The following is a 26,047-nucleotide window of genomic DNA, read 5'->3' as shown; positions in this document are numbered from 1 at the left end:
TGGTATTTCTCCAATATTCCGTTTTTTAGCTGGGTTTCTTTATTTATCATAAATGTGAGCATTCTATGCAGCAAGTAGCTTTAAACACAATCCGTGTAGTTAAGGCTAAGGTGTAGTAAGTGGTTAAGATTTTAAACTTGCACCTAGGAATTCCATGAGCAACTTTGGGGCAACCACTTCCTCTTTGCCCAAGCCACCTCAACAGGATTGTTCCTAGGGGATTAAATTGTAGGAAATCTTCAGGTAAACCATCTCGAGCTCATATTCTCAGATGGGATTTAAATGCAATGAATGAACAAACACATAAATATTATTACTGATCAGTGTTTGGCATGTTCTTCCAAGATGCCAGACAGGAGTGTGTTTCCAGTCCTACTTCAAGATTGAGCCTGGAGCTTTCTCCTTGTATTTTTTCCTAGTGAACTACAACCCTTCTTGTCTCCCTGCATAATCAGCTGTACTCCTTAACTGCCCAGAAAGGAGAAGGAGGAATCATGCAATCATACAGTGAATCATAACTCTGTCAAGTAAAATGGAAGCAGCAGTGCTTAAAGTGGAGTAGCAATAGCTCTGGAGTTACATTACGAAGCAAAGAGCAAGATGAGGAAAACAGATTAAGAGGAGAAGTTAAAACCAACTGCCCAGACATCTCAAGCCACGGAAGAGAGTCTTCCCTGTCCCTGGATCACAATTTTTAAGATTAAATTATATGCCATTCAACATGTATAGCAGTAAGCTGTCTTACTGATATTTGGCACCCATCTTTAGGATACTATGGGTTAATACTGCAAATTTAGAGGAAGCCTTGATATCACTGCAAATTCTTTTATCTAGCTAGATTTTGCTTAATCTTTGGGCCTTAAATCATTATCTAAAGTTTTCCAATGTTGTTGGCTGCTAAAATTAAACAGATAATGAGTTCTTTATTGTTAAGCTTGAGGTTTGGTCCTGTAAATAAGCCTACCTCTGGGGAGCATTCAATTCATTTAGTGATGTTACTTATCTCCCCAAAAAAATTATGCCAAAAGAGTATAGCTTTATTGCATGACTACCACAAATGAAAGAACAACCTTTTTGTTTGACAACCTCTCCAACATTTGCAAGAATAATTTTGATATATATGTGCCAATCTGACCGGAGTCAATTGCCAACAGTATGTAATATTCTACTGCAGTTCTTGAATTGAAGCTGAGGTGAATCCACCCACCTCCTTTAAATCATGGGGTGGATCTCCTATTTCTAATTGCAATAATAACCTGTAAATTATTGAGATTGTTCCTTTTGACAATTCTAAGTAGTGAAATATTACATTCTCAAAATTGGTATAAGTCTGTGTTGTTGAAACTCTTAACATTTCTATTGCCCAGAAGAGATTTGAGTTGATATCAGAAGAACCATGGTAACTGAATCACCTATTCATTGCTCTATCTGATCTTTATTGAGAGGTTCCTTACTACTATAAAAATCTTTTAGTCTGTAAAGATTGTATTCTCTCAAAAATTTCCTTTTAGCCAAACCACGATTATACTGCTCTATATATGTTATTAAAGGAGTTAAAGGAGAAGTATCCTTTATCAAAGCTATGTTTTTCTCTTCCAAACTTGAAGCATCCTTTTAGTGAAAATATTTTTAACATTTTTTTGTTCTAGAAAAATGTTTTGGGTGAAAGAACCATTGATTTATAAAATTATTTGGCTCTAATATAGCCTCAGTTTGGATCCATTGTTTAGAAGAATTTTCCATAATGAATGGAATTATATGCCCTAACTGTGCTGCTTGATAATATATTATCAAATTGGGTATGCCCCAGCCTCCCTGTTTCTGAGGTCTATACAAAATCCTTCTATTTATTTTCTTTTTGTATGTTTGTTTGTTTTTTTGCATGAAAGCAGAAGCTGTTCTGTAATTTCCAGTGAGAGGCACTGAAATAGAAAATTGAGCCTTGCAAGGATTTTCATTTCCACCACTGCAATTTGCCCTAAAATGTTGAATTGTTTTGAAGCCCCATTTTTCATTTCCCTGTTTAATTTCTTCCATGTTGGTATTTAATTATTAATAAAAATATTAATATTTTTAGTAATAGTGATGCCTAAATATTTTAAAGATTTATGTACTATTGGTATCCCTAAATCTATAGAATTTTCCTTTTGAATTTTTGGGGGTGTGTGAAAAAACATCAAATGTGATTTGTGAAAATTAACTGATAGTCCTGACACTTCTGCAAATTCCTCTAATTCCTTCTTGTTAGCTGAATGGGAAGCATTTGAGAGAGTCAGAATCCTATCATCTGCAAATAGATTTAAAAGATACGTCTTGTTACCCAGTTTTATCCCATAAATCTGAATGTTAGATTTAATTGCTATTGCCAGTGCTTCTATAGCTAAATTAAATAGTAACGGTGATAAGGGGAAACCCTGCTTGGTATCTCTTAAAATCATAATAGAATCTGAATCATAATTGTTAAGTCTTATTTGGACTTTAGTTAGTCCGTAAGTATGCTCAATCATCTTACAAAAGCCAGACTCAATTTTAAATCTGTTTAATATTTGTTTTAAGAACTGTAATTTCAGAGAATCAAAGGCTTGAAATATATCTAAAAAACATATGGCTAGAGAAAGTTTATCAATTTTACTAATTTGTATAATATTTAATTATTTCCTGATGGGGTAAATATATTTCAATTTGTAATAAAACGTGATTGATCTAGATGAATAATTTTACTTATAATCACTTTTAAATGGTTAGCTAATAATTTAGCATATAGTTTATAGTCTGTAATTAAGAAGTGAGATGGGTCTATAAAATGCCAATTCCTGAGAATTTTTACTCAATTTAAGAATCAGAATTATCTTAGACTGTTTCCAAGATTCTGGCAAGGGGTCCCCCAGGTGCAAAGTACATAAAAATAGAAATTCAGGTATTAAGATCTCTTTAAATTCTTTGTAAAATTCTTTGCAAAATTCCATCAGGGCCAGGAGATTTTCCATTTTGAATAGTGTTAAAGACTTCAGAGATTTCTGAAATAATTCTGTAAATTGTATATCCTCTGGAGCTAATTCTGGGAATGTTAATTTATTTAAATATTAATTTTTGTTAGTGATGGATTATTTGAGGAACATAATTGTTGAAAAAAATGTTTGAATTCTTTACTTATATATTTAGTTTTAGTGACTATTTGGCCATTGGTGTTTTTAATTGCACTAATACATTTTTTCCCTTAGCTTTTTCAATTTATTTACCAGTATACTAGGATTTTTATTATCATGATTGTAGTATCTTTGCTTGGCAAAAATAATCTGAGAGGAGATTTTATCTGTCTCCAAATCACCTAATTCTCTCCTTTTATTTACTATTTGTTTATATATACTAGCTGATCCAGGCCCATTATAACAAGGGCTCTTCAATTGCTACATTAGAAAAAAATCACAAAGTTAAAATAATGAGTCACCAAAGGCAGGAACCATAATTCTGACAAATTTGGATGGATTTTATGGTTTACCTCAATAGCAATACACCATAATATGGTGGTACTTTACATATATGGTAAATTTGTACGTGTACAGTACCTGTCTCTATACTTATTTTTAGCGCTATAGGGTTTGTCTGTTTGTTTTTGTCTATGGATCTTGGATTTATGTTAATTTAGTTACTTGATAACATTGTGTTTGCTTGTTAATCATAGTTCCAAAAGAAAAAAAAAGAAAAAAAAATCCTTGAAGCCTAAATCAAACTGGAGCTGCCACATCATATTTTACTCATACATTGCACCAGACACAAAAGTAACTTTTTAACATTTTGCCTACTAGTAGTAGTAACTAATATAGCTAAAGGAAGCCTTCCAAACCAGGGCTCTGCCAATCTGTTTTTAGACTGCACCTTTACTCTTTATCAAAAACCCTGAGAGTTGCTTCTGTTAAACAAAGGCCAACCGTTTTAGACAGCTCCACAATGCAGCAAATATTTCTGTGGATGGTAAATAATTTCACAGTTTTTAGAGAGCTGTTCCTATGGAAGTTACATGCAATGCCCCAAAGCCAAATAAAACATGAGGAATGCTAGAAACAGAGCACAGTATTAATTTTCTCTCATATACACAACTGGGCACTGAGCATGGAAATCTTGCATACAGTACTACTAAAGCTCTTCAATCATGTTGGACACCACACAGTGACAACAGGTAGCATCAGATAGCCTTGGTTGCTTTCCAATCCTGTAATTAGACTATAAGAATAAACGAGATCTGGTATTTGCTGTGCTTTGAGGCCATATGGTTAACTACCCAGAGAGCTCTGGCCTATTTATTATCTTCTTAGCTCATTGATCACCACTCCTCTTGACAGAAGGGCAAAGACTTGGGAGGAAGAATGTCTGTCATCTTTCAGCACTAAGGAGCTGATGGTGGCTTAGCAGCTCTATGCCCTACTCAGCTCCACGGTTGAAGCTTCTGTCTTTTTGCACATCTAAGAAGCTGCTTGATAAGGTGTATGCATTTTCAGATGCAGCCAATATTTTCAGTTCAACTAGCAACTCACACTTGGAGATGTACCACTAGACTGACCTATCAAGTATTGAGTCTTATTAGGATTTGTTGACAATCACCTCCTGCAGAAAAGATTCTCATACTATGCTATAATCTATTAAAACAAAATGCATCCAACATTATGAGTAATGGTTAACGATTGATGGTTTGTTAAATTGTAGGATACATTGAGGAGTTTTATAAAGCTAGAACTATGGATGCAAGGTATAGGAAACTTCAGGATCCGCACAGAAGTATAGATTAATTGTGTGTGTGTGTGTGTGTGTATACACATACATACATACACACATACATATCAGAAACTGTATACAGATAACATTTTATCAGTCCAGGAACTGAACTTGTCCCTATAGGGTAATAAAGGCAATCTAACATTGTTCATGTCCGAGTAAGTCAAGTAAGGAGATCTGTCTACCCTTTTAAGAATTAGGCAGCAAAAAGGCTGTGCCAAGGAACTGAGTTCAGCATTATATAGGAAGTTGAAGAGATGCATCTCCTTATAAGATAAAAATACCTGAAGAAAATCTCATGATCACTTTCCTTCCTTCCTTCCTTCCTTCCTTCCTTCCTTCCTTCCTTCCTTCCTTCCTTCCTTCCTTCCTTCCTTCCTTCCTAGACTGTCATTTTTTTGCTTAACATAAAGTCCCACCACAACTTAGAACCACAACATTCTGGATTCATCAGTCAGACATGCTCAGTCCAGTACAGACTTGATTTTGGCTCATGAGGGATTTCAACTGGGCAGGTGAGACTGTGAAACCTGATCAGGAAAGACAAAACAGTTCCCATCAGTGACCTGCTGGGAAGTACACAGCATTTGCACCATATCAGGTGGCATGCATGAAACAGTAGTGCACTGAGTTATCAGCAATAGTAATCATCCTTGTCGTCTATTTAAGCAATTCATTGTTTAAATAGCAATCCCACCAAAGCACAAGGGCCTTGCTGATGGATCACAGGACCTCATTCTTTCCTTGGGATTGTGTTCTTTGTAACTGTCATGCTGCAACAAACTCACTTGCTTTGGGATCTGCTGGAAGGCATATTATATGCCTTGTATTGCAGATTAAAGTAGGGAACAGAGACCCCATCTTGACTCATACTGGGCTCTTGTCTCCAAGGAGTTTCAGCTTTTCAAGATGCTGCAGATACAGTCTGAAATAGAAGTGGAGAAGCCTGAAGCTGAAGTAGCATGAGATCAGTTCTAGAATCTTACTGTTGGGTTTATTTCTAGACACTGTGTTGGGCAAAGTATGTTGCATTAATACAGGATTAACACTTATTTTAGTAGTAGACTAGGCAATCTGGTGCCTTTCAGATCTTATGGACTATAGATCCCATAATAAGCAGGCATGCTCAGTGATTATAGACTATATGAGATGCAGTCTATCCTAATTAATATTCCTGAAAACATGCACATGCACCAATTAGGACCAGCTTTCTTAGATATCACCCCATCCCCAACTTTATAGAAAGTCTCTCATAATTGCTCTTAGAATTTTATTTCCTTCAAGAACAATGTAATCAGGCAGCTTTAGGTCCCTGAACTGAACATTAATTTCAGATAAACATAGACTTTAATAAAGATAAACATGAATTTCAGAGTAGCCCACAGAGTTCAAGAATCCATTTTGTGAGGAACACCTGTCAGCCTTCCGAGTAGCTGTATCTTACTCATTTGATCACCTTCCAATATGTTAAAGCAGAGATGCTTAGAACTATCACAACCAGCCTGTCTAAGTCAAGGAACAGACAATGAGGGTAATAATGACCATATGCAAGGTTACTTGTGCCGAGAATTCCCAGACAAACAGAACAGCTATTAGAACAGTGAAACAGGAAGCTCTATGCAAACTTTTTTAGGGGGTGAGAGGAAAGAAAATGAAAATGCACATGCTGTTTACATTCAGAAGCAGAAGAAAAGGGGGATAAACTTCCCCATCCCCAAAGAAAGCTCTTCTTTACAATCCTTGGTCTTAAAGGAAAGAAACTGTTTAGTAGAGCCAGAGTTTTAGCAAGCTATCTGAGATGGCGAGCAAGCAACAGCTTCCATTCTCTCCAGGTTAAAGAGTCATTTAGGAAGTTTATGCAGTCTGAAGGCAAACAGGATCAATTTCAGCTCCTTCAAAAAGGCAGCTAACATTTGACTGAGCCTTCCAGAATCCACATTGTATTATTTTTCGTTTCAACATTCCTAAAAAGACACGGGCTCCATACTTCAATCTCAGCCCCCCATGGAAGCTTGCAACAACCAGTTATTCCTTTTGGAAAACAGGGCCCTGTGATCAAGGGAGGCTCAAGGGCAGACTACACACAGCTCAGCTTTGTCACTGCAACAAATATTCCACCATTCCACCATACAAGTTCAGCGCAAATAGTATATTACAAAGTGTTGGATAAAAACATATTAAATTCCATATTAACTATTCCATTGCAAAACACTGAGAGGACAGGTTTAACTATGCACCCCTAAGTAGCCTGCACACTTTTCAGTACCACAGCCATTCTTATCACCTTCACCAATGGCAGCCAATTCACAGGTTGCCTGCTTAGATTTACTTCAAAGTAAACCCCAGGGCTCCTTGGAGATCATGTTAGACCTCGACAAAACCTTAATTAGGCTTAATGTACCTATTTTATTTTAAAAACCCAAAGAGGGGAAGGGGTAAAATCCTGCCGCTGCCCCCCTCCCCTGTTGATGTCTCTATACTTGCTGGTGTAGAGGCCTGAGAAGATGACCTTGGAGAAGGAATACAGAAGCTGTAAGGGAAATAACAGTTGGAGAAGAAGCATGTGTTAAATCCAGAGAGGTGGGAGAGTGCTTCAGAAAGACAGACTAGTGCCCCCCGCCCCCACTATAACTCCCTGGGTTATAAGAGAGAGGGAAGGAAAGACGCAAATAGACTTTCAAGATTCTGTTATTATAGCCTATCTCAATAAAATATGGTTCTAGTTTTCCTGTGAAGCCTACTACCTGATGTAGGCTACCTTGAAGGGCTGACATCTTCTGCGATTAAAAAAAAAAAAAGGCTGTTTAAAAAATGTTGCTTCCAGCCACAAAATTAGCTATGCCCTGATAACCGAATAATGTAATGGGAGAAGTCAAAGTGAAAGTTGTTGCCCATTAAGAAAGCAATTCTGAAAGTTTTAAGCAATTGCTGCATCATTTAAGCTAGACTATATGAAAGTGTATTTTCACACATTTAGGGTTTTTACAGAGTTTTTTTTTTTTTTAAAGGTAGACACGAAGCGACAAAAAGTACCATGGAAAATATTTCCATTTAAAGTCACTGAAGGTTAAGTTAGAAATGTATTTCCATAGATCTTTAGTGATCATTTGACCATTCTGGAGCTGGATAATACAAACTGATATTGTTGCAAGGAAAACTACATTGGTTCTCATATTTGCAGACCTAAGTTCAATCAGATAAAATACATCCTTTTGCAATGTATATAACTAATTATCACTAGTAAATAAAAGTCCAAAAATGTATGTTTTTATACACTTGCTTCTAACCTTTGGTTTATTCTGTTCACTTACAACATTTGAATAAAAAAAAAAAAAAACATCATTTCAAAAGTTTGAGATATACAACCTAAGGAGATTTTAATAAGGAAAACATTTTTTTCTGTCCCATTTACCTTGAAATTTTGTTTTCGTTGCTGTTTACTATACTATATTTACAAAATAAAGGAAAGTGTACCCATTTACCAGTTAACTGTGTGATTTAAGGACTTTTACAAATAGAAGATGTAGTCAAACAGAATGCATCAAGTTCTATAATTTCTTCTTTCAATACAGTTATTCAAAGGCCAGCCTTTAGCCTTCTGATATAGACGCAGCCAGACAGAGTTATAATATTGCTTCTAACTTTGGCATGCAGCTTTTAAAGTTCCTAAACAGCCAGAAGGTCTTTCAGTGCCAAACATTCAAAGTGGCTATACATAAATTTTAAAACTTAAGTTTCACAGTACTACGGACTGCAGTGGGCATGAGCTGGTTTTAATTAAAGCCTTGCAGCATGACTAGACTGTTGAATTAGGTGGCTAGATTTTCCTATCTATGCTTACTTTGGCATACTTCCATAGTGGGACCTATCTCTGAGTAAATAGGCCAAATTTTGCGCCACGTGGCTGCAATCCTAAACCTACTCAATAACGGTGCAATCAAATACAAGTCAATTTGTGCTCAATGAGACTTACTTCCAAGTCATACACTTGCCCTTAAAAATTTAGGATTGGCCTGCAAGAGTTTCAGGCAAGTTGCTCCAAAACCACATTGTGCAGAAGTCTTGCGTGCCTCCCATATTCGGCGATACAAACTGCAGAACTGTACTTATTTCAGTAGTATTTCTTTTTTCCCCCTGTGATCTTTTAATAGCTCTTCCTTGGAGTCTCAACCATGCAATTGTATAATTACTAGTTTCACAAAAGTATATTTCTTTCCAGGAGGAAAAACTGCTTGCATATTTGCTGAATTAGCCTTAGACTAATAGATTAGATACATTAATTAGAAAGAAGCATTTTATTTTAGAGAATCATTTAAGCTGAACAAGGGTGGTTGAACTAGTGCAGGTTATGCCAGCCCTAAAGCAAAGAGTGCTCTTAAATATTGACTTATTCCACTTACTGGAGCTAGGGATCCCATCTGCAATTAGTTTTTTCCCCTATTTCTTGCCCAGAAGGATTGATCAGCCATTTTACAGTCTAGTTCAAGCACCTAATTTAATGCAGCTCTCTCAAGATGCTTTAACATTGTCTGCCTAACCAAACAGGACAACTCTTTAGATTTCTCTTTCCAAAATGCTATAATGCAAACTGATGAAACTAGAGACAGGCAACAAATTTTGAATTCCTTACTTCATAAAACAGAAGACTCCCATTTATGCAGAATTATTTAACTATGCTTTCAGCATTTTTTTTCCAGCAAAGATTAAGTGTTGCTGAAATTTAGATCACCAGATCATTCAAAATCTATTCATGCTTGAATAGGGCATGTATGTCTTTTTCCTAAACTGTTTTTGTAATATCTCTGTAGCAGCAATAAAGTATCAAGACAATTAGAAAACACAGGCAATTTTACATGTCATGTAAACAGAGGTATTTTCTTAGAGGTTACATCTAGAAACAGTTAACATTGTTAGCAATCCTAAATCAGCCAACCTTAGACACACCCTCTCTGGTTTAAATTTTTCCCAGAAGCAGTATTTTCTGCAGGATAGTTTCATTCAATAGCTGAATAAAGACATAAAAAGCAGTAATATAAATTAAAATTAGAAACACACACATGGCCATTCTCAACATCTGCTTGTTTCAGGCAAAATTCCCCACAGCAAAACTCTAACTGAATCCACAATGGTCACATCAAAAGAAGTAATGAAAATTATCGCACAATCCAAACTTGGCTTTGGTTGAAGATCTGTCCAGAACCACACATTGAAGAAAGTTCTGAACTGACGTTTTATGGAAAGCAAGAAAACCACTGCAGCTTCTCCTTCCCAGATAAACATCTGAGACAATAGTTACATGTTTTAATCTAACATTTGCACAATCACACCATAATGCTAAACATAATACATTAAGACATAAAAGACAAAATGTTTGCTTATTACTCTAGTAAAAATCAACAGTCATTTAGAGTCACCATACAATCAATGGTATATTACTAATAACTTCAAGGCAAGCTATGTGGTTCTACCATGATTAACTTGCTATTGCATGAAATATAGTCAACTCTGAAGTTGAATTGGCAGCGCAGAGAAAAACAGCATTTACTGCTGTGCAACCAAATGATCCAGGTCCTTAATATGGCATTTTAAGGCTGCAAACCTCCACGCTCACTTAGAAAACCCGCATAAAGCTGGTAGATTTTGTTAAATAGACGTGCATGGGGTTTTCACTGTAAGATTATTTCAGTTCTTTGATTGTTGAAGGGGAAGGAAACTTTATGAAAGCATTACTGACACCAGTAAATTAAGCTATCGATTGCCCTTTAAATGCCATCAGCTCTACAGGGTACACACACAATTGATCTCAACATTTAAATTAAGTGTTTTATAGCTGAAATCATTAATCTGACAATTAATATTATCCTTTTTGGATCACTCTGCATCTACTTCATTTCAAGGCTTCTACTTCCAAATCATAGCTTGATTCCACAATCATACACATATCTAATCAGATGTTAGTTCTATTCACCTCAACGGAGGCTACTCAAAGGAAGTCTGTGTATAACTTCAAGTGTAACTTACTAAAAATGTCTTAACACCATAACTGAAGAGCTCATAAAAATTATCTATGAACAATTATAGGGTACATAATAATTGAATTGAAGCACTTCAGCTTACAGTTGCTATGTTGGTGCTACAGTACCCAACAGGAGTCAACTTCATATGGATTTAAGTCTTCAAGAGATCTAAACTATTTCTGAAAAGTGTTGCCAGTTACATATGCCAGTTATACCGCAACTAAAGGAATGTAGTTGTGCTGCTCATAACCCTAAATTGCCAGATAAGTGGATAAATACTGGATTAAAATATTCTTGTTTACAGTTTGTCTTTATTCAGGCAGCTTTACTGTCAGTTGTTTATACCCACTGTATTTTCCATTTATTTTTTTTATTTATTTTATTCCATTCCATTCCATTCTTAGGAACACCTATCTCAGTTTGTTGTATGTTTTTAAATGAAGTTTTCATATGCTTGCTTAGCTCAAGAAACTGATCTGCTTACATACCCAGGAACCAATGATTTTCCCTTAAACAGCCACTGACTGACACTGTCTGGAGAAGCATAGTGTAAGGTAAGAAGGAGTGTTCAGGGGTACTTGATTAGGAAACTGTTACATTCTTAATCAATTAAATAAACACCTACAATGCACTTCAGCATGTTACCTACTTTGTTTGGGACAACTTTCTTCCAGCAAGCAATAATTTGATATCAATTAAGTTTGGATACTGTGTATCAAGGTCTCATACTTGCCACTGCTTTCAGAGTATGGAATGCTCTCCTTGAACAACAAACATCGCTCCTTACTTAAGCAGCACTAAGAAGAATAGTTGACAATCAGAGAAAAAGGAACATCCATTTTTCATTATATAAATATGGTAACAATATTCTGCTGGACAGAGTAAACAGGAAATATATGAGTTAAACAGCAGGGGAAAGGAAGTGAGATATACTGTATTATATATTACAATATCAGTGCTAAGCTGCACCAGCCTAGCACAGTAGCTACTTTAAGCTAATTCCATTTTGCCTTATTTGTCCACCATGTTGAATACCCCCCCCCCCATCTTTTCAAGTTCTGTGGCAATTTGTTGCCATGAGATCTCCCTAATTAACACAGTTCATATCTGCATGACATGGAAACTTTTTTGAACACGGAAGAAGCGTACATGACAAGGCACTATTTTTTAGTAAGTAAGATTGTTATGCCTCTGAAAAGTTGTTTTCATCTGGCTACATTAACAGTCAATTTCATGGCCTATGTTGCAGTTATATAAAAATGAACAATGCACATTTCTCAAAAACCTTTGAAAGAGGACTTCAAGGGGGTGTTAACCATTGCTAGGAATTTCCTGTTGTTTGAAAGCCAGTCATGAACCGTACGCACGATGAACCCGGGAAGTATTTCCCAGCTAGTTTGAGTGCTCCAGACGTATTCATGTTTTCGCGTGTCATAATCTGAGCAACACAATCTCTCCAAACGTCTGCCTTTAAGAATACAACTTCCCTGGGCTTCTGGTTAGAAGGCCATATTAGAATGGGAGGAATCCACAGGTTTCATTTTATCCTCAATAGTTAGAAGGCTTAGGCAGTGTGCTGAGAAGAAATGTAAATGCACATTCCCTTTCCTCTACCCCCAACCTCTTAAATTAGCTGGAAACTTTCCTTAGTTCATCTTGCAGTAACCTCTAATGTTTCTTGTCTTCCTGACAGTTCTGCTCATTAGCGACAAGCTGCAGGCTGAGGAGGATCTTTTAAAAGCTGTCTACCTTTACTTGTCTCTTCCATCTGGGAAGGCAGAGCACCCAGGCAGCTCTGTCTCATGGACTCCACTAAGGACAGCCGCACAAGCACACATAATCACAGTGTGCTGTATGACAAAAGAGCTGAGCCAGGAAAGTTGGCAGCAGAGCAAATCTATCAAAAAATGGACCCCCAATTGTCTGAGCAATTTTGTCAAGTAAGCCGCAAATCCATCACTCAGATTTAACTGCAACTCCGAAACAAAAGGAAAACATTTGATGATTTTGGTTTTTAATTTTTTATTATTATTTTTTTTAGGATTTAGTTTTGTTCCTTCTTAAATTCTCTTGATAGTGGACTTTGTAAAAAAATTGAAAAACAAACTCTCCGATAAAGAAAGTCTACTGCAACAATGAGTCAATGTCATTTGTCATAACTTTTAAAAGCAGCTAGTACTGTCCTTTAGCCAAGCTCCTATTTCCTTTGAGATGTTTTAATCCAGAAATATTTAACATACAGAGTGAAAGTTGATAAAACATCAATTTTATGATTTTTATGTAGTATGGAAACAGAGTAGAACATTTTCCTTTGATTTTTCTCTCCATACTTTTACTGAAACAAGTGCAAAGGGGGGTGGTAGATAAGGAGGACTTCAAATGTGATCTTAGGGCAGGTCAAGGAATACAAAATTAAACCACTTTTAATAGAAACATTAAACTTTATTTAAATCACCACCACCATATAAATCCAGCCACTTCTATAGAATGTGATTTAGTTTCTTTTAACTTGCATATACTCCTGCAACCTGTTGTACATACTTCATAGTCTAAGGCCTACGGCTTCTGGTGTGCTGCAGTTAACATCCGCTATGCTCCACATACAAATATGCTTTTTGGGCAAAAGTATCAGAAGACTAGAGACAAGATTTGCTTAACTTTTCCAGCAAAACTGCCATAGAATGCTTAGTGCTTCAAACTATCCATTTCTCTCACACCATATATCCCGTATAATCCCACTTACTCCATTTTCCATTTAGAATGGTTGAGCTCCTTCCCCGCAAAGGAAAGGGATCACACAGCTTAGGAAAGAGATCCGTTTATATGCCATTGGGATTCTAACTTTTCTTCCCACAGATCTGGCTTTGGTTTAGAATCGATGTTGAAAAGGCTAGGAGAAAGGGCCACAGATCAACGTGTACCAGCAAGAGAAGGAGCCGATGGAGCCAAGATTAAAAGGGCCAGGAAGCAGACCAGCTGGAGCCACAGATTTCTAGGCTGAGAAACTGACCCCGGTCACGGCCGTTGCAGCAATTTCTCGTTCTGCTATGTGTCTGCTAAGACACATTCACACAAGTAGGGAAGTGACACTTCCCTCACTCCCGATGTACCTGATTTTTTCCAGAGAGGCTCCTGATTTTAAAGCCTCTCGGTCCCTAAACCCTCGAGCGAGGTTCCGCGAAGGTGGTTTGGGGCGCGCTTGGAGGTTCCTCAAGTGTCCGTCAGGCCTGGATAGCGGAGGACCGCTTAATTTCCTAACGAAGAGCGCGGAAGCCGAAGCCGAGCACAAGAGCTGCAGTGCTCCCTTCCGTCCAGCAGAGTTTACTGCGCACTGGAGGCGTTTGCCTCCTGGCGCTCGCGTCCGCCCAGAAGGCGCTAGAGAGGAACGCCGGGAACGACTCCTCGCCGTTTGAACTGGGCTACAGAGGCTGAGAAAGTGGGAGAACCGCCGCTTTGATCTGCCACCTCTTTATTGGCCTGTGGCGTGGAAAAGAGAGAATGGGGCTTCTCTGCCCACCCACCTCCACCCGCACCCCCGACGCGTCTTGCGGAATGACTCTGGGGAGCGCGGGCGGGCACAGGAGCAGCTGCGAGTTCCCACATCGAGCGTTACAGGAAGGGATACTTAATGCTACCCCGTTACCGCAAGCAGGCAAATCTTTTCGCAACGCTCCGTTTAAAAGTGGATCCCAAACGGCGACTTTGGGATTCGGTCGGAGTTTTTCTTTCTTGAGCAGTTAAGAATACTTGATTTCCTCTTCTCCCTGCCAGCTGATGCCAACCTCCTCCGTACATTTTCTTCTCCATCTGCATAAATATCTGTAGATGCATTTTAAAGGACCTCCCTCTCTTTCTCTTACTGAGATATGAAAGCGGAGTTAAAATAGGGAGAGTAGTTTGCAAAGAGCCGACGTTCAGGAAGCCCCTATTCCAGACTCTGCGGAGTAACGGACCTTCAGGGACTAATTTAAGAGAAAGACGCGTGAGCTGAGCAATTAACGGGCGAAGGGAAGGTCCTTTTTGCAGCAGTAGCCCCTAGCCACTAAAGCACTCTCGCGATCAAGCCAGTAGCATTTGGGAGGGGTGCGGAGAGGGGGGGACGAAAAGGCGCTTTCTTAACTTGGACTTTTCAAGGAAAAGAAGAGAACAGACCTGAGTTAGGGTTGCTACTAAGACAGAAAGTTAATCGACATGCAACCATCACGCCGCGCTTTGGTCCATGCAGCAACTCCAGCTCGATTTAGGTACGGGAGCAAGGGGGGAAACGATCAGGCCGAAGACGGCAAGCGATCCCCGTCTTTAGCTAGGTTTCACGCCACCGCCCCAACTCATGGTGCCACTTTAAATGAAAGCGAGATGGGGCGCCCTACCTCCCCAGTCTGGCATACCTGTACCAGGTGAGGCCTCGTTCGTAGTTGCGATCAAAAAAGTGAGGCTCGGCGCCCACCGCCCGCACGTCCGGGTGAACCCGCAGGAACTCAAGCAACGCCCGAGTCCCACCCTTCTTCACGCCGATGATCACTGCCTGGGGCAGCCGCTTCGTCCCAGAGCCATTCAGGAAACTGGAAATGAAGCTGGGGGAATCCGGGGCCACTCCGTTGTTGGTGCCGCCACCCAGATCTTCCTCGTCTTCGTCCTCGTCGTTCTCCAGATCCGCTCTCAGCTGGCCCTTGGCCGTCCGGGATGGTGGCAGCAGCTGGCTGAGATCCGGACTGTGCGCCTTCCGAGCAGACGGCGAGGAGCCCAGCAGCAACAGCCCCGGCGCGGCCGAGGCGCACGATCCGGTGACGCAAGAGTAGACCATGCATAGCCACAAGGCGAGCATGATGAAGAGGAGAAGCAGCAACAGCCTCCTTCGCCCCGGCGGGAGCAGCGGCGACGAGGCAGGGGGGCCGGGGGCATCGGGGAGGCGGCCGCCGATCAGGCGCAGCTGGCCCATAGGCAGCAGCCCGCGGGCGGTAACCCCGGGACCATGATGCGCGGGGCCCGGCCGGCACGGGTCAGCACTGCAGCATCGCTCGCACCTTCGCAGCCCAGCTCCGAGCCGACGAGTGGCGACCGCACCGAGCAGCCTTCGCCGGCCAGGCTGGAGCTCGGGAGGGCGGAGAACAGGCGCGCCTGACTGGCACCCTTCAGAGCCTATAAGAGCAGCCCGCCGCATGGTAATTAGCCCCCCTTTTGTTGATCAAAAGCAGCCAATGGTGAGCCGGGGCTCCCCCGTAGGGCGGGGAGCGGAGGACTGCGGGAGGCGATTAGCCATTCTTATTGGCTAATGAGCCGTTAAAGAGCCGGGGAGGCGAAAAGGTTACGGAGCTGCAAGGCCGAGAGGCTGTTGGAGTTGATGCTTGGATGGTGGAGGCTGCGTTGCCGGGCCGGGCCGGGCCGGGCCGGCGCCTTCGCTCTTTCCCCCTGTGCTGCAGATACCCGGGAATCCTGCTCAAGTTGACCTGGCTCCACCAGGCTCTGTGGAAGGCGGCGGAGAGCGAGCCGAGTCAGCGGGCGGTGGCGGTCTTGAGGCCGCGAGCAAAGCTGCTTCTTTGACTAGATGGCGCCACGTGGGAAAGCGCGACTGAGCAGTGGCCAAAATGAGCCCTGCAAAGGCGGGGTAGGGTGGGAGTGGGGGTCGAGAAGAGGCTTTTCCGGCAGCTGGCCGGTGAACGCTCTTCCTTTGCGAACTGAGGGCAGAGCGCTGCATTACCATATAGGCGCCTCCCCACCCCCACACACACGCACACCCACCGTGGCAATTGTGCCCACAAAACACTGAACTTCGGGCCCAGTTGAGCCTAGGTTGTCGCGCGGAACCATTTTGGCCAGGAGTTTGCGGCCCTCTGCGACCGTGAGCAAGAGTCTCCCTGAGCTCGGTCAGCCTTAGATTAAGGCTGCAGAGACTTAGGGGTAATTCTGGGTCTCGACGCCTGTGTTTCCAGGCATCTGGACCCTAGTTAACTAACTTTAAGCCTAACAGGTTTTGCTAGTCCACTCAATTAGGGTGTCTCAGCAAACCATAGTTTTTAGTTATAGAAATAGGGCATGGGGTTTATATCATAGGTGCCAGAGCATCACTTTCATTGGGACTGCTGGGACCTTAACCTTTCGGATGCTAGACCATCACCCACCTCAACGGCAGTGCCCGCCTCTCTCTCAAGCATAATATTGTCCTGGCAGCACCATCAATAATATTTTCCCCACGCATTCATTTTTCCACAGACCTGGTTGGTGGAATTGGGTGGATCCCGAGTTCCCTTCTCCTTGCTGGAAAAAGGGGTAAAGGAAGACAAATGCTTCTAAGGTGCTCAGCCAGAGGAGCAGCTTAAGGTCTAACTCCCACCAATATCCCTGTGACTACTCAAAAGTAGATCCAGTTAGTTCAGTAGGACCTTCTCTTATGTCAAGGCTGCCCATCCCGAGCCTTCCTTCACTCCACGCAGCTCAGAGCGTGTTCCCCGGAGAGCCCCCATTGTCCGGTGCCCCTGGTCTCCACTGCAGTCCTCTGCTTCCTCTTGTCTACCCTGTAAGGCCTGCTCGTCTCCCACCTTGGAACTTTGGACATGCAGGAAGGCTGCTGGCCCTTCTCCCAGGTAATTTAGGAAGCGCTTGCGCCTACCCAGCCCACATACAAGAGGCACAAGATCAGGCCGACCGCGCCCGACACCGGAAAAGAGGCGCCCGACACCGGAAAAGAGGCGATTTGATCCTCCCCAGTGAATCTACCCTTCATTGATTCTCCCTGAGCCTCCCCAGCCCCAAAACCTGAAGGACTGACATTTCTCCTCCTCTTCCTCCTTTTCTTTATATCTCTCTTTTCTCGCAGGCCAGAGTCTCTTATTAATTGCTCTTACTTGTTGGCCTTCTGACACTTGCTTGGGAGTCTAGGAAAAGCAGCCCTTTTCTCTTCCATTGCCTCTGACTCTCATTTCTAATTAATTAATTACAAATCTAAATTAGGATAATTTAGGATCTGCCGTACCAAGATAGTTTTTTTCCACACATTTTGCAAGGAAATGGATCATCCCAAAGGGAGATGGTAGTTTCTTCGGGTGAAAGAAGTTCAGTTCATACAGTATAGGCAAGAACGGTAGCCCTGATCATCTGAAAGAGATGTACGGTCTTGTAGGCTTGCACGGCATCCAGAGGTCAAGATTGAAGTTCCATTTGGCTCGCCAGAACTCAGCTTCCTTGCTAAAAGCTGGGGTGAGAGTAGCTAGTAGGGCTAGCATGCCATTTCTCCTTTAGTGACTTATTGGGTATTCTAGCGTCACTCAGCCAGGTATCAAATCTGTTTTCTTTGCCCGGTGGCAGGATTGACGCTTTAAAATGCTATAAAATCTTGGTTCTTTGGATCAAGTGAAGACAAGCTAAAGCGTGAGAGACAGTCCGGTTTGTTTCCAATTTCACAGGGGAAGGAGCTTCACAGGTGAGAACATTTAAATGAAATAAAACAAGCCTTAAGGTTTTGGAAGTGAAGGAGGGATATGCCACCACCTTATCATAAAAGCGTAGGAAAAGTCCCGTGGCTGAATCGAACTTACATTAGCAAATGCAACACTGAAAAAGAAATGCGCTGATGTCATATGAAAGCGTCCCTCCCCCTCTTCACACCTTGCAGAAGGGAAACTCCGATTTTAGGCATTTTCGGCATATTCCACTAAAAGCCTTGAGACTTTGTTCTGAATAGCACGTTTACATGTCAGGAATCAGTTTGAAGGGCTGAAGGATTTCCTGTGAGTCTGAATTCAAACCCAAGGTCCCGATTCACCCCTTGCAAGTCAGCCTCAGACTAATGGTCCATAAAAACCTGCTTAAAATGGGAATCCATCAATCATACTTGCGAAGGAAACCTATTTGCATGCGAACCAGATGCGCAGCTGTGTATGTATAGAGGTTGAAGTGAGTCCCAAAATACTGCAAAAGGAGAAGATGAAAATGTGTTAAATCAGTTCCCACTTGTTAATATTGTGATTCATTATAGTTTAGGTGCATTATTGGAGTGGCTGACAATCCTGGAAACTTTTTTAAAAATAAATGGTGGAAACTTATTGTATATAAATTAAATACACAAATTAGGAAACTAATGTTTTACTAAGATCAAAGAATACTTTTTTAAATTGACTCCCTTTGTTGTATGTAGTCTAAATGCTCTGGAATGTTGGAGCTAACCACTCTACACTTTTAAACCTGGAAAATAACGTTTTTCATGCTGCCGATGGCATAAGAAAAAGCTGGTGAAGAAGGGGCACAGGCGTTGCTTTCCTTTGTCTTGTCCCTGGAAATTAATTATTCCTGTGACAGATTAAGATTTCGATTATTTTTAGCCTCTCTCTTAATTCTGCCCAAGAAGAAATTGAGGTTCGTTAAGCCTTTGTTAGTTGAGATAAGGCTTTAGGAATTCTCAGCAATTTCTTCTTTATTTTTGCTTTCTTTTTTGAGTTTTCAGCAGGAGAAAAAAAAACCTCAACGGAACTGAATTGGGCCGACTTCCGAGGACACGTGGTTTGGATCGTGCAGGACAAGGCACTTAGTCGACGATCCGAAGGGGACGCCGGCAGCCAGATCTTTACCATGTTTCCTCGGGAGTAATCCCAGTGTCTCGCCTGCCTTCGACGGATTGCGCGGCTTTGACCGACTTCTGCTGAGAGCAAATTTGTGAAGTTGAAGAAGCCGCTGACGGAGCCATTCCGATTCCGTCATACACAGGAGGGCACGCCGCCTAACGGATTGTGCTGGCCGGGCGCTCCGGAGTTCAGCAAACAGCCAGGAGTTTAAAGAGAGAAAAACTCAGAAAAGCCGAAGGGTAGAGAGAGAAACTTTTCCCTCCCCGCTTCAGAGTTTGTCTTCCTCGTTGCTCAGGTAGGAAAAGTCGGGAGCTGGACCTGGGACTTAGCACTACTCGGGATGAATCGGAGCAGAACATCGAAAGTTTCTCGATCTCGATTATCTTACAAGGGCAACAACAAGATTTCCTTCCCTCTTCCCCCCTTGTCATAAATTATGTTCTTAGACTGAATGAACTTTAGGACACTAGGAGTGGATTTTTAATCAAAAGGGGCCCGTTTGTTTCTGACACCCCCAGCAAACCGTAGGGTGAGTGAGCGGAGGGAGAAGAGAGAAGAAAGTGTTCTCGCAGCCTCGCTGGCATGCAGACCGCTTGGGCAAATCCAGAGTTCATTTCTCCTTCGACTTCGGAGCCCGGGATCTAAAAGGCTCCTCAGCCAAATTGCGAAGACGGGCAGTAAATCTCTTGGCCACCGATGCAGGGGGAAGTGGGGGGGGGGGGGGACGCTTTCCGAATTCTGTCCTTATTCAAAAAACGCGAAAACTTGGGTGGCGGGCAAATCTTCTTCCCTACTTAGAGATTGAACCCTGCGTACCAGGTCATCAGTTTTGGCTTAAAAAAGTTCACGTTACAATTCGTTATTATCTCTGGGCTGGAATCGAAGTGAATACAAGTCGGGTTCTGGCTGGTCTTTCTAATCTGGCTGTTACCATTTCACTATGCAAAACAAAAAAGATACACATTTGGAAAGAGATGAGGAAGGGAATAACTGTACGCATGTGTGGGGGGGAGGTGGACGGTAGATTTTCTTGCAATACTCTGGAGCAATCCACAACACTACAGCGGAAAATAATATTCCCCTTTCCCGTACTCTCTTTGGGGCAAGGAAAGGGAGGATAAGATTTTCCCGGATCGCTCAAACTTGGCCGCAGGGGAACTTGCGGATGTCATCGACAAAGCTGTTAATTGTGAACAGAGATTCTCTTGGAAGAAACGCGTGGAGTCCTTCCGAAGTGCCACTGGAACGATTTCGATTTGGGGAAGCAGTGGGAACAATTCTCACAGGAAGTTCAGAGAAGAATGCTCGATTCTTTTCTTCTTGTCCCCCTCCCAAATAGGGCCCATCAATCTTTCGCTCAATTTCACTCCATTCTCAAGATGCCCCTAAGGTGTTCCTTCTTTACACATTCGCTGCAATCCTGCCTGCCTTCATGTAAATCCCACTGATCTCAGTTGAGGGCCATCGGGGTGGTAGATCGAGTTTCCACCCACCGTTTCTTTTCTTCTCCTTTCTGAAACTCCCAAGAGCCTGCTTAGAATGCCTTTCTCTCTCCCCTCACCCCCAGCCCCTTTCTTTCGCGCGCTGGAAGGGATTTGTATTGAATTGCCCGGCCCTCGGCTTCTCGAGAACCTGCCAATAATCCTCCTCCGCCTTTATAAAAACAGACTCGCAAGGATTCAATGGCCCCGAGGATCAGGACTCTTCATATCCTGTCATAGCCGGGTCGAGTTCAAGGCGAGGGAGATCTCCTGGGTCCAAGTCTGCGCCTCCCTCGGCGCCCCACTCCCACTGCACGGCGTGGGGGTCCAATGCGACCGCTCCCAGGGATGCCCAGAATTGCTCCGGAACCAGCAGCTCACGTAAACCCGAAGGCCCCGGGCAAGCGAGGCGTTGGTCGCCGAGCGAGGCTGCCGGGCAAACTCGTCTGACCGGCCCCGGGGGGAGCGAAGTCAACGGACGCTGCTGGGCACCTGCTTTGGCGCTCCTCGGAAGCGCACTCCAGCCCCGCCGTCGGTGCCTCATCGGGTTCACTCAGCCCCGGAGCTGACTGCGGCTTACTCTGGACCAGCGGGGCCTGCGCAAGTCGAGCTGTCCCTCGAAATGCGGCTCGGGCCGACTAGTCTGCGTCCGCGGGAGCGTTCGCCTCTAGCGGCCTCTACCAGGTCTGTCCCAAGTCGGTGTGGACAGATTTGTGAGTCCGGCCAGAAGAAGCCTCGGAGGCCTCCTCTTCCAATTCCGCTCCAAAATGTCCCAGTAGGAGAAGATTCCACAGAAATTGCCAGCCACTGGGGGCTACCTAGCTAGGTGGCACCACCTGGCTCATCCCTAACAGTTAAGTTGGTTCGGTCTTAATTAATGTTGGATTGGAGGCCACCAGGAAACCTCAGGTTTGTAGTCTAGACTGGAAAGTAAAACAACAACAATTGCAAAAAAGGTGATGCAAATCAGTTCTACATGACTCCCAGAAAATTATATGTGCATGTCCGTGAAGTCACCAGGAAGGAGACTCCATCTCTTTTACCAAAGCAAGGTCTGTGGCCATTTCCGTGCTAATGATTTGCAGCATGCTCTAGCATCCCAGGCATGCAGCCATTCATTGCCACAGTGATAGCTCAAAGACACTATAAATCATGATTCAGCAAACTATGGCTTTGCTTTTTATATAAACATAACAACACCCACCTAATGCCTTCTGAACATCTGTAAAGACCATCCTTATTAGTGATTTATTACATTTTCTAGACTTATCGGACTATTACGGTAAGCACAACAGGGTTTTTTTGTTTTTTGTTTTTATCACCACAGTGATGACTGGATTAGGCTATAAAAATGCTATGGTTTTATAGGAAATGGCATTTGATGTGTCCAAGCTTTTGACAAAACCAGCAACTTTGCCTGGTGATGAATCTTAGAACACTTCCATCTGGAAACCAAATTCTTACTGTATGGAGGGGAAAGGAGGGTTATGTTTGAAGTGAGATTACAGGTGTAATTTCTTGGCAGCAAACACTTTTTAAAAATCCTTTCATTTGGGCCTCCACTCCCTTTTTCTTCTCCTCACCTGGTCTCTCAACTGGTACAAAGATCAAATGAAATATGTTCCAGGGCCATCATGTTAATTCCATATCCCTGGGTGGGGGGTGGGGGGAGGAGAACATCAAACTGAGGAGTGTGCTGGAGGGAGAATGTGGATCCTGGTGCTCTCTGCTCCTCAGGCATGACTCATTGTGGAAAGCCCACCATCCCCAAATAGAACAAATCCTCCTTTCCTCCTTCTTGCTGCTGCACAGATTGTGAACAGGCAGATCCGCCTATCCTAGCAGAGGCATTTCCAAGCATTTTTGTAGAGCCCACAGTACAGTATGCACTTCTGCAATAGCACTCCTCCCACCATGAACCAGATTAACGTTTTTCCCTCTAGAAGGCTTCTCCCATAGTAGGATTGGGTTGTTCACTTCTATATAGTTACCTCACAACAGTGGGCTGTGATATATGTTTTTCCTGCAGCTTTATTGCAGGAGCTGGTTGAGACTTGCGAAGTTGCTGAGCTCTTGCAAATCTCCCAATAAAATGCATCCAAAACTGACTTCTGCAGATCTATTCAGATATCAAGACAGGTGTATATATTGGTGAAACTGGAGCTCTGCGAGAAATATCTGCTAATCAGTTTTCGCAGCACTTTCTGTCCAGTAGCAGCTGATCACAGAGTCAAATTAAAGTTTGCTTGTTACCTACAATATTTGAATGTATTGCCTTGCACTCCTTAGCTTTACCAGGGGTATGCCTAAAGCATCCTTCATCTTCTATATAAATAGAAAAGAAAAGAAATTGATAGAGCTGCCCACATTTGTGAGCATTTGTGCATTGCTCTAGAGGAAAGAAAATCAGAAGCAGTTTAAAGGTAATCAGTGTGAGGGGCAGCTGACTGGTAAATGCTACAAGCAAATGAATTAAAGATCTTTACAAACTTCCCATTTGCCATGGTGGGAAACTGCTACTTTCTGCATCCTGGAACATTGGCATAGCCACGGTTCTGCATTTGGTCACTTTCTCTTAATCGTGCCAACATATCACCATGACAGGAGCCCAGGGGCTGGGAAGGGAGGAATCCGCTCCACTCCAATGTGCGCACAGGGTGTCCCTTGAAGCACAAGGCATGAGGCATTGGTGAAATGACTGTTCAGCATCCAATTATTATCCAGCAGTAATGCAAGGTGACATTGCAACTACAAAACCCCAGTGACCACTCATCATTGGCTGGTGTGATCAGTCACCTCAGTGCCAGGAGTACCCTGTTGTCAGGAAGGCCTCTCTGTCTGGAAGCTTAGGAGCTAATCACATCATCTCCAGCATGTATGCAGGGATGGGAGAGGCAACTATTCACTTCCTTCTCAACCACAGTCCCAGGAATTCTTGGATCTTACCACAAGGCCTATTTTAGTTACCTAGAAAGATGACATGGTCAGGTTTCCTTCCCTTTCTTCTTTTCCTTTTTTTTGTTTTTTTTGCCTTAATTGGTGGCTCTAAAGGACCAATAAAGAGCATTAATCACAATTAGCATTTATTTTGGACAATATCACCTTAAGTTGCAGAATGGAATGCAGTTCTAGAACTTCCTTCCTAACTAAATCCAAAAAAACTCTTATCAGGGAGACAGGTCCAACTTAACATTTTCCTTTATGTATTCTCCTATGTAAAAGGAGCTCTTCCCCCCATGGAAGGAGCATTTAAACCTGGAGTTGTCACCCAGGCACCAAATGGAATGGTCTAGCAAATCTGTACAGAAGATTCTGCTGTTTAGGAACTCTGTTTAATGATCACTAACTTCAGTTTGCTATTAAAGACATCTCTGGTATGTATGCTGACATACTGTAATAATTTTTGAGATGATCTCAACTTCTGCACTATAAAATCAGGTACCACAAGCAAAATGACACCTATCTGTACTTCTAGGTCAGCAGTGGATGAAAAATCAATAAGTGAATCAACGTGTTTTTTTTAATTGGATATTTCCAAATCTCCAATGATAAAATAAAGAATATGTGAATTTAAAAATGTTCACTCAGGGGGTAGAATGCATCGCATATGACTGTGGATTTTATCAGAAGTCTAGTCTGATGCCAACTGCCTTGAATGGAGCGCAACTCTAGAGATGTCATGAACTTACTTGTAGTTTGCTTGGCAACAATGCAGACTTCTCATCCCAAACATAGATTTGGCAATTTAAGTCTACAGTTGGGAAGATGTTCATGGAGAAGACAGTGGAATTTTGCTTATGAATAAAGATGTGTCCAGTCTATCAATCCACTAACGTGGAGTAGTAGAAACAGTTCTGCATTTCATGAACCAAGGTCATTTCAGGATGCAATCTGTCATTCACCCTTCATGTGTTTCCTATAAGAAATAAAGCCCGGGGCACCTCTCCACTATACAGTTGTTATGCTTCATTGATTTTTTCATTCATTTCCAGTTCTTTCCTGGAAAACTTAGTTTACATATCATCTCAGTTCTGGACCAATAAAAGAAAAGAGATGGGCATGATTACTCTTTTAGGTAGAGTTGATTGACTGGCATTGGCTCTCTTTGCAGGACTTGATCTAATTAATTGTCTGAGTCACTTCAGCTTATGTAGCTAGCCTTTTTTTCCCCCCCCTCCATCCAAGTAAAAAATTGTAGGCATTAATTCTATGGAGTATTCCCTGCAAATCAGTCTGATTTCCTTATTTCCAGTGTTGTCATTTGGTTTCCATATTTCTTTTTCTATCACTGGATTATCCAGTTTCTAGACTGCAATCCTTCAGCAATAAGCCTGGGTCTTCCATGAAGAAGTGAGAAATCTTGTGGCAAATTTGGCAGAGCAGTGTTTCGCCCTCTCCATCACCTCTACTCACTGCGGGCTGTTTTTTCTCCCTGACATTGCTTGTCACAACCTGTCAGCCATGAAATGCTGCTCTGACTGCTTCACTCTCAAGAAAGACCCTTCAAAGCAAGCCATGGAGTAGATACTCCCAAGAGCTTTGCTACCCCATTTTCTAATGTGCTCATGGGATAGCTCTCTGGCACATCCAATCTCAGAGCATCAGTCCTCCAGGAAAGCTATTGCTGAACAGGTAGACCAGAAATGACCTCAATTATGGTGGCACTTGTGGTGTCTATGACCATTTGGCCCATGTTCCATTGCTCTGAGGAAAGTCTTTTCAGAATATAGTATTAATGGGTAAGATACTAACCAAAACAGGGAGGGAAAAAATAACAGGGAGTGGAGGGAATCCTCCTTGGGTGAGTGGAAAAAATCAAAACAGCAGGCATGACCATGTGACTGAACCCCCATGTGACTGAACAAATGGATGACACTGTGTGCCATGTCTCCTCCCCCCATGGACACCCCAAATCCTCCCAGCAACAGCAGTACATCTTGTGTTGACCCACTTCAATGGGTACTGCCATTAGGTGGCTTCATTTCTGAGTACAAATTAGTCAGTGGCAGAGCTGAACTAGAAACAGTTTTGGGCTGAACCCCCAGAGAGAGTTGTGGTCAGTTCTTGTAGATGATATTGAGCTAGGAAGGCTAGTGTTTTAGACTTGGAACACAGCTTCCTATGATGGTATGCCAAATCTTTGAAACTGCTCATACACAAGACACTAACTAGCTAATAAGCATGTAGCTATCTTGCACGGGAGTGGTTTATCAATTTTTCATCC

At 42.2% G+C, this 26,047-nt stretch overlaps 1 protein-coding gene across 1 annotated transcript in view; it reads right to left on the bottom strand.

Moving 5' to 3' along the window:
- Positions 1 to 15,915, bottom strand: part of LOC103050654 (heparan sulfate glucosamine 3-O-sulfotransferase 3B1) — a 40,464-nt gene extending 24,549 nt beyond the window's left edge. Inside the window, exon 1 of the mRNA XM_025170641.2 lies at positions 15,176 to 15,915. Within this exon, the coding sequence (XP_025026409.2) occupies positions 15,176 to 15,726 (551 nt within the window). The 5' untranslated portion in view covers positions 15,727 to 15,915. The remainder of the gene's footprint in view (positions 1 to 15,175) is intronic.
- Between the last annotated feature and the right edge of the window lie 10,132 nt (positions 15,916 to 26,047).

Source organism: Python bivittatus, unplaced genomic scaffold (assembly GCF_059951505.1).
Source record: "Python bivittatus isolate LINGU-HERP-01145 unplaced genomic scaffold, Pbiv_v1 ctg000080_np1212, whole genome shotgun sequence".
Lineage (NCBI taxonomy): Eukaryota > Metazoa > Chordata > Lepidosauria > Squamata > Pythonidae > Python > Python bivittatus.
The sequence above is the reverse complement of the archived record's forward strand: the minus strand, read 5'-3'. Positions and strand labels throughout refer to the sequence as shown.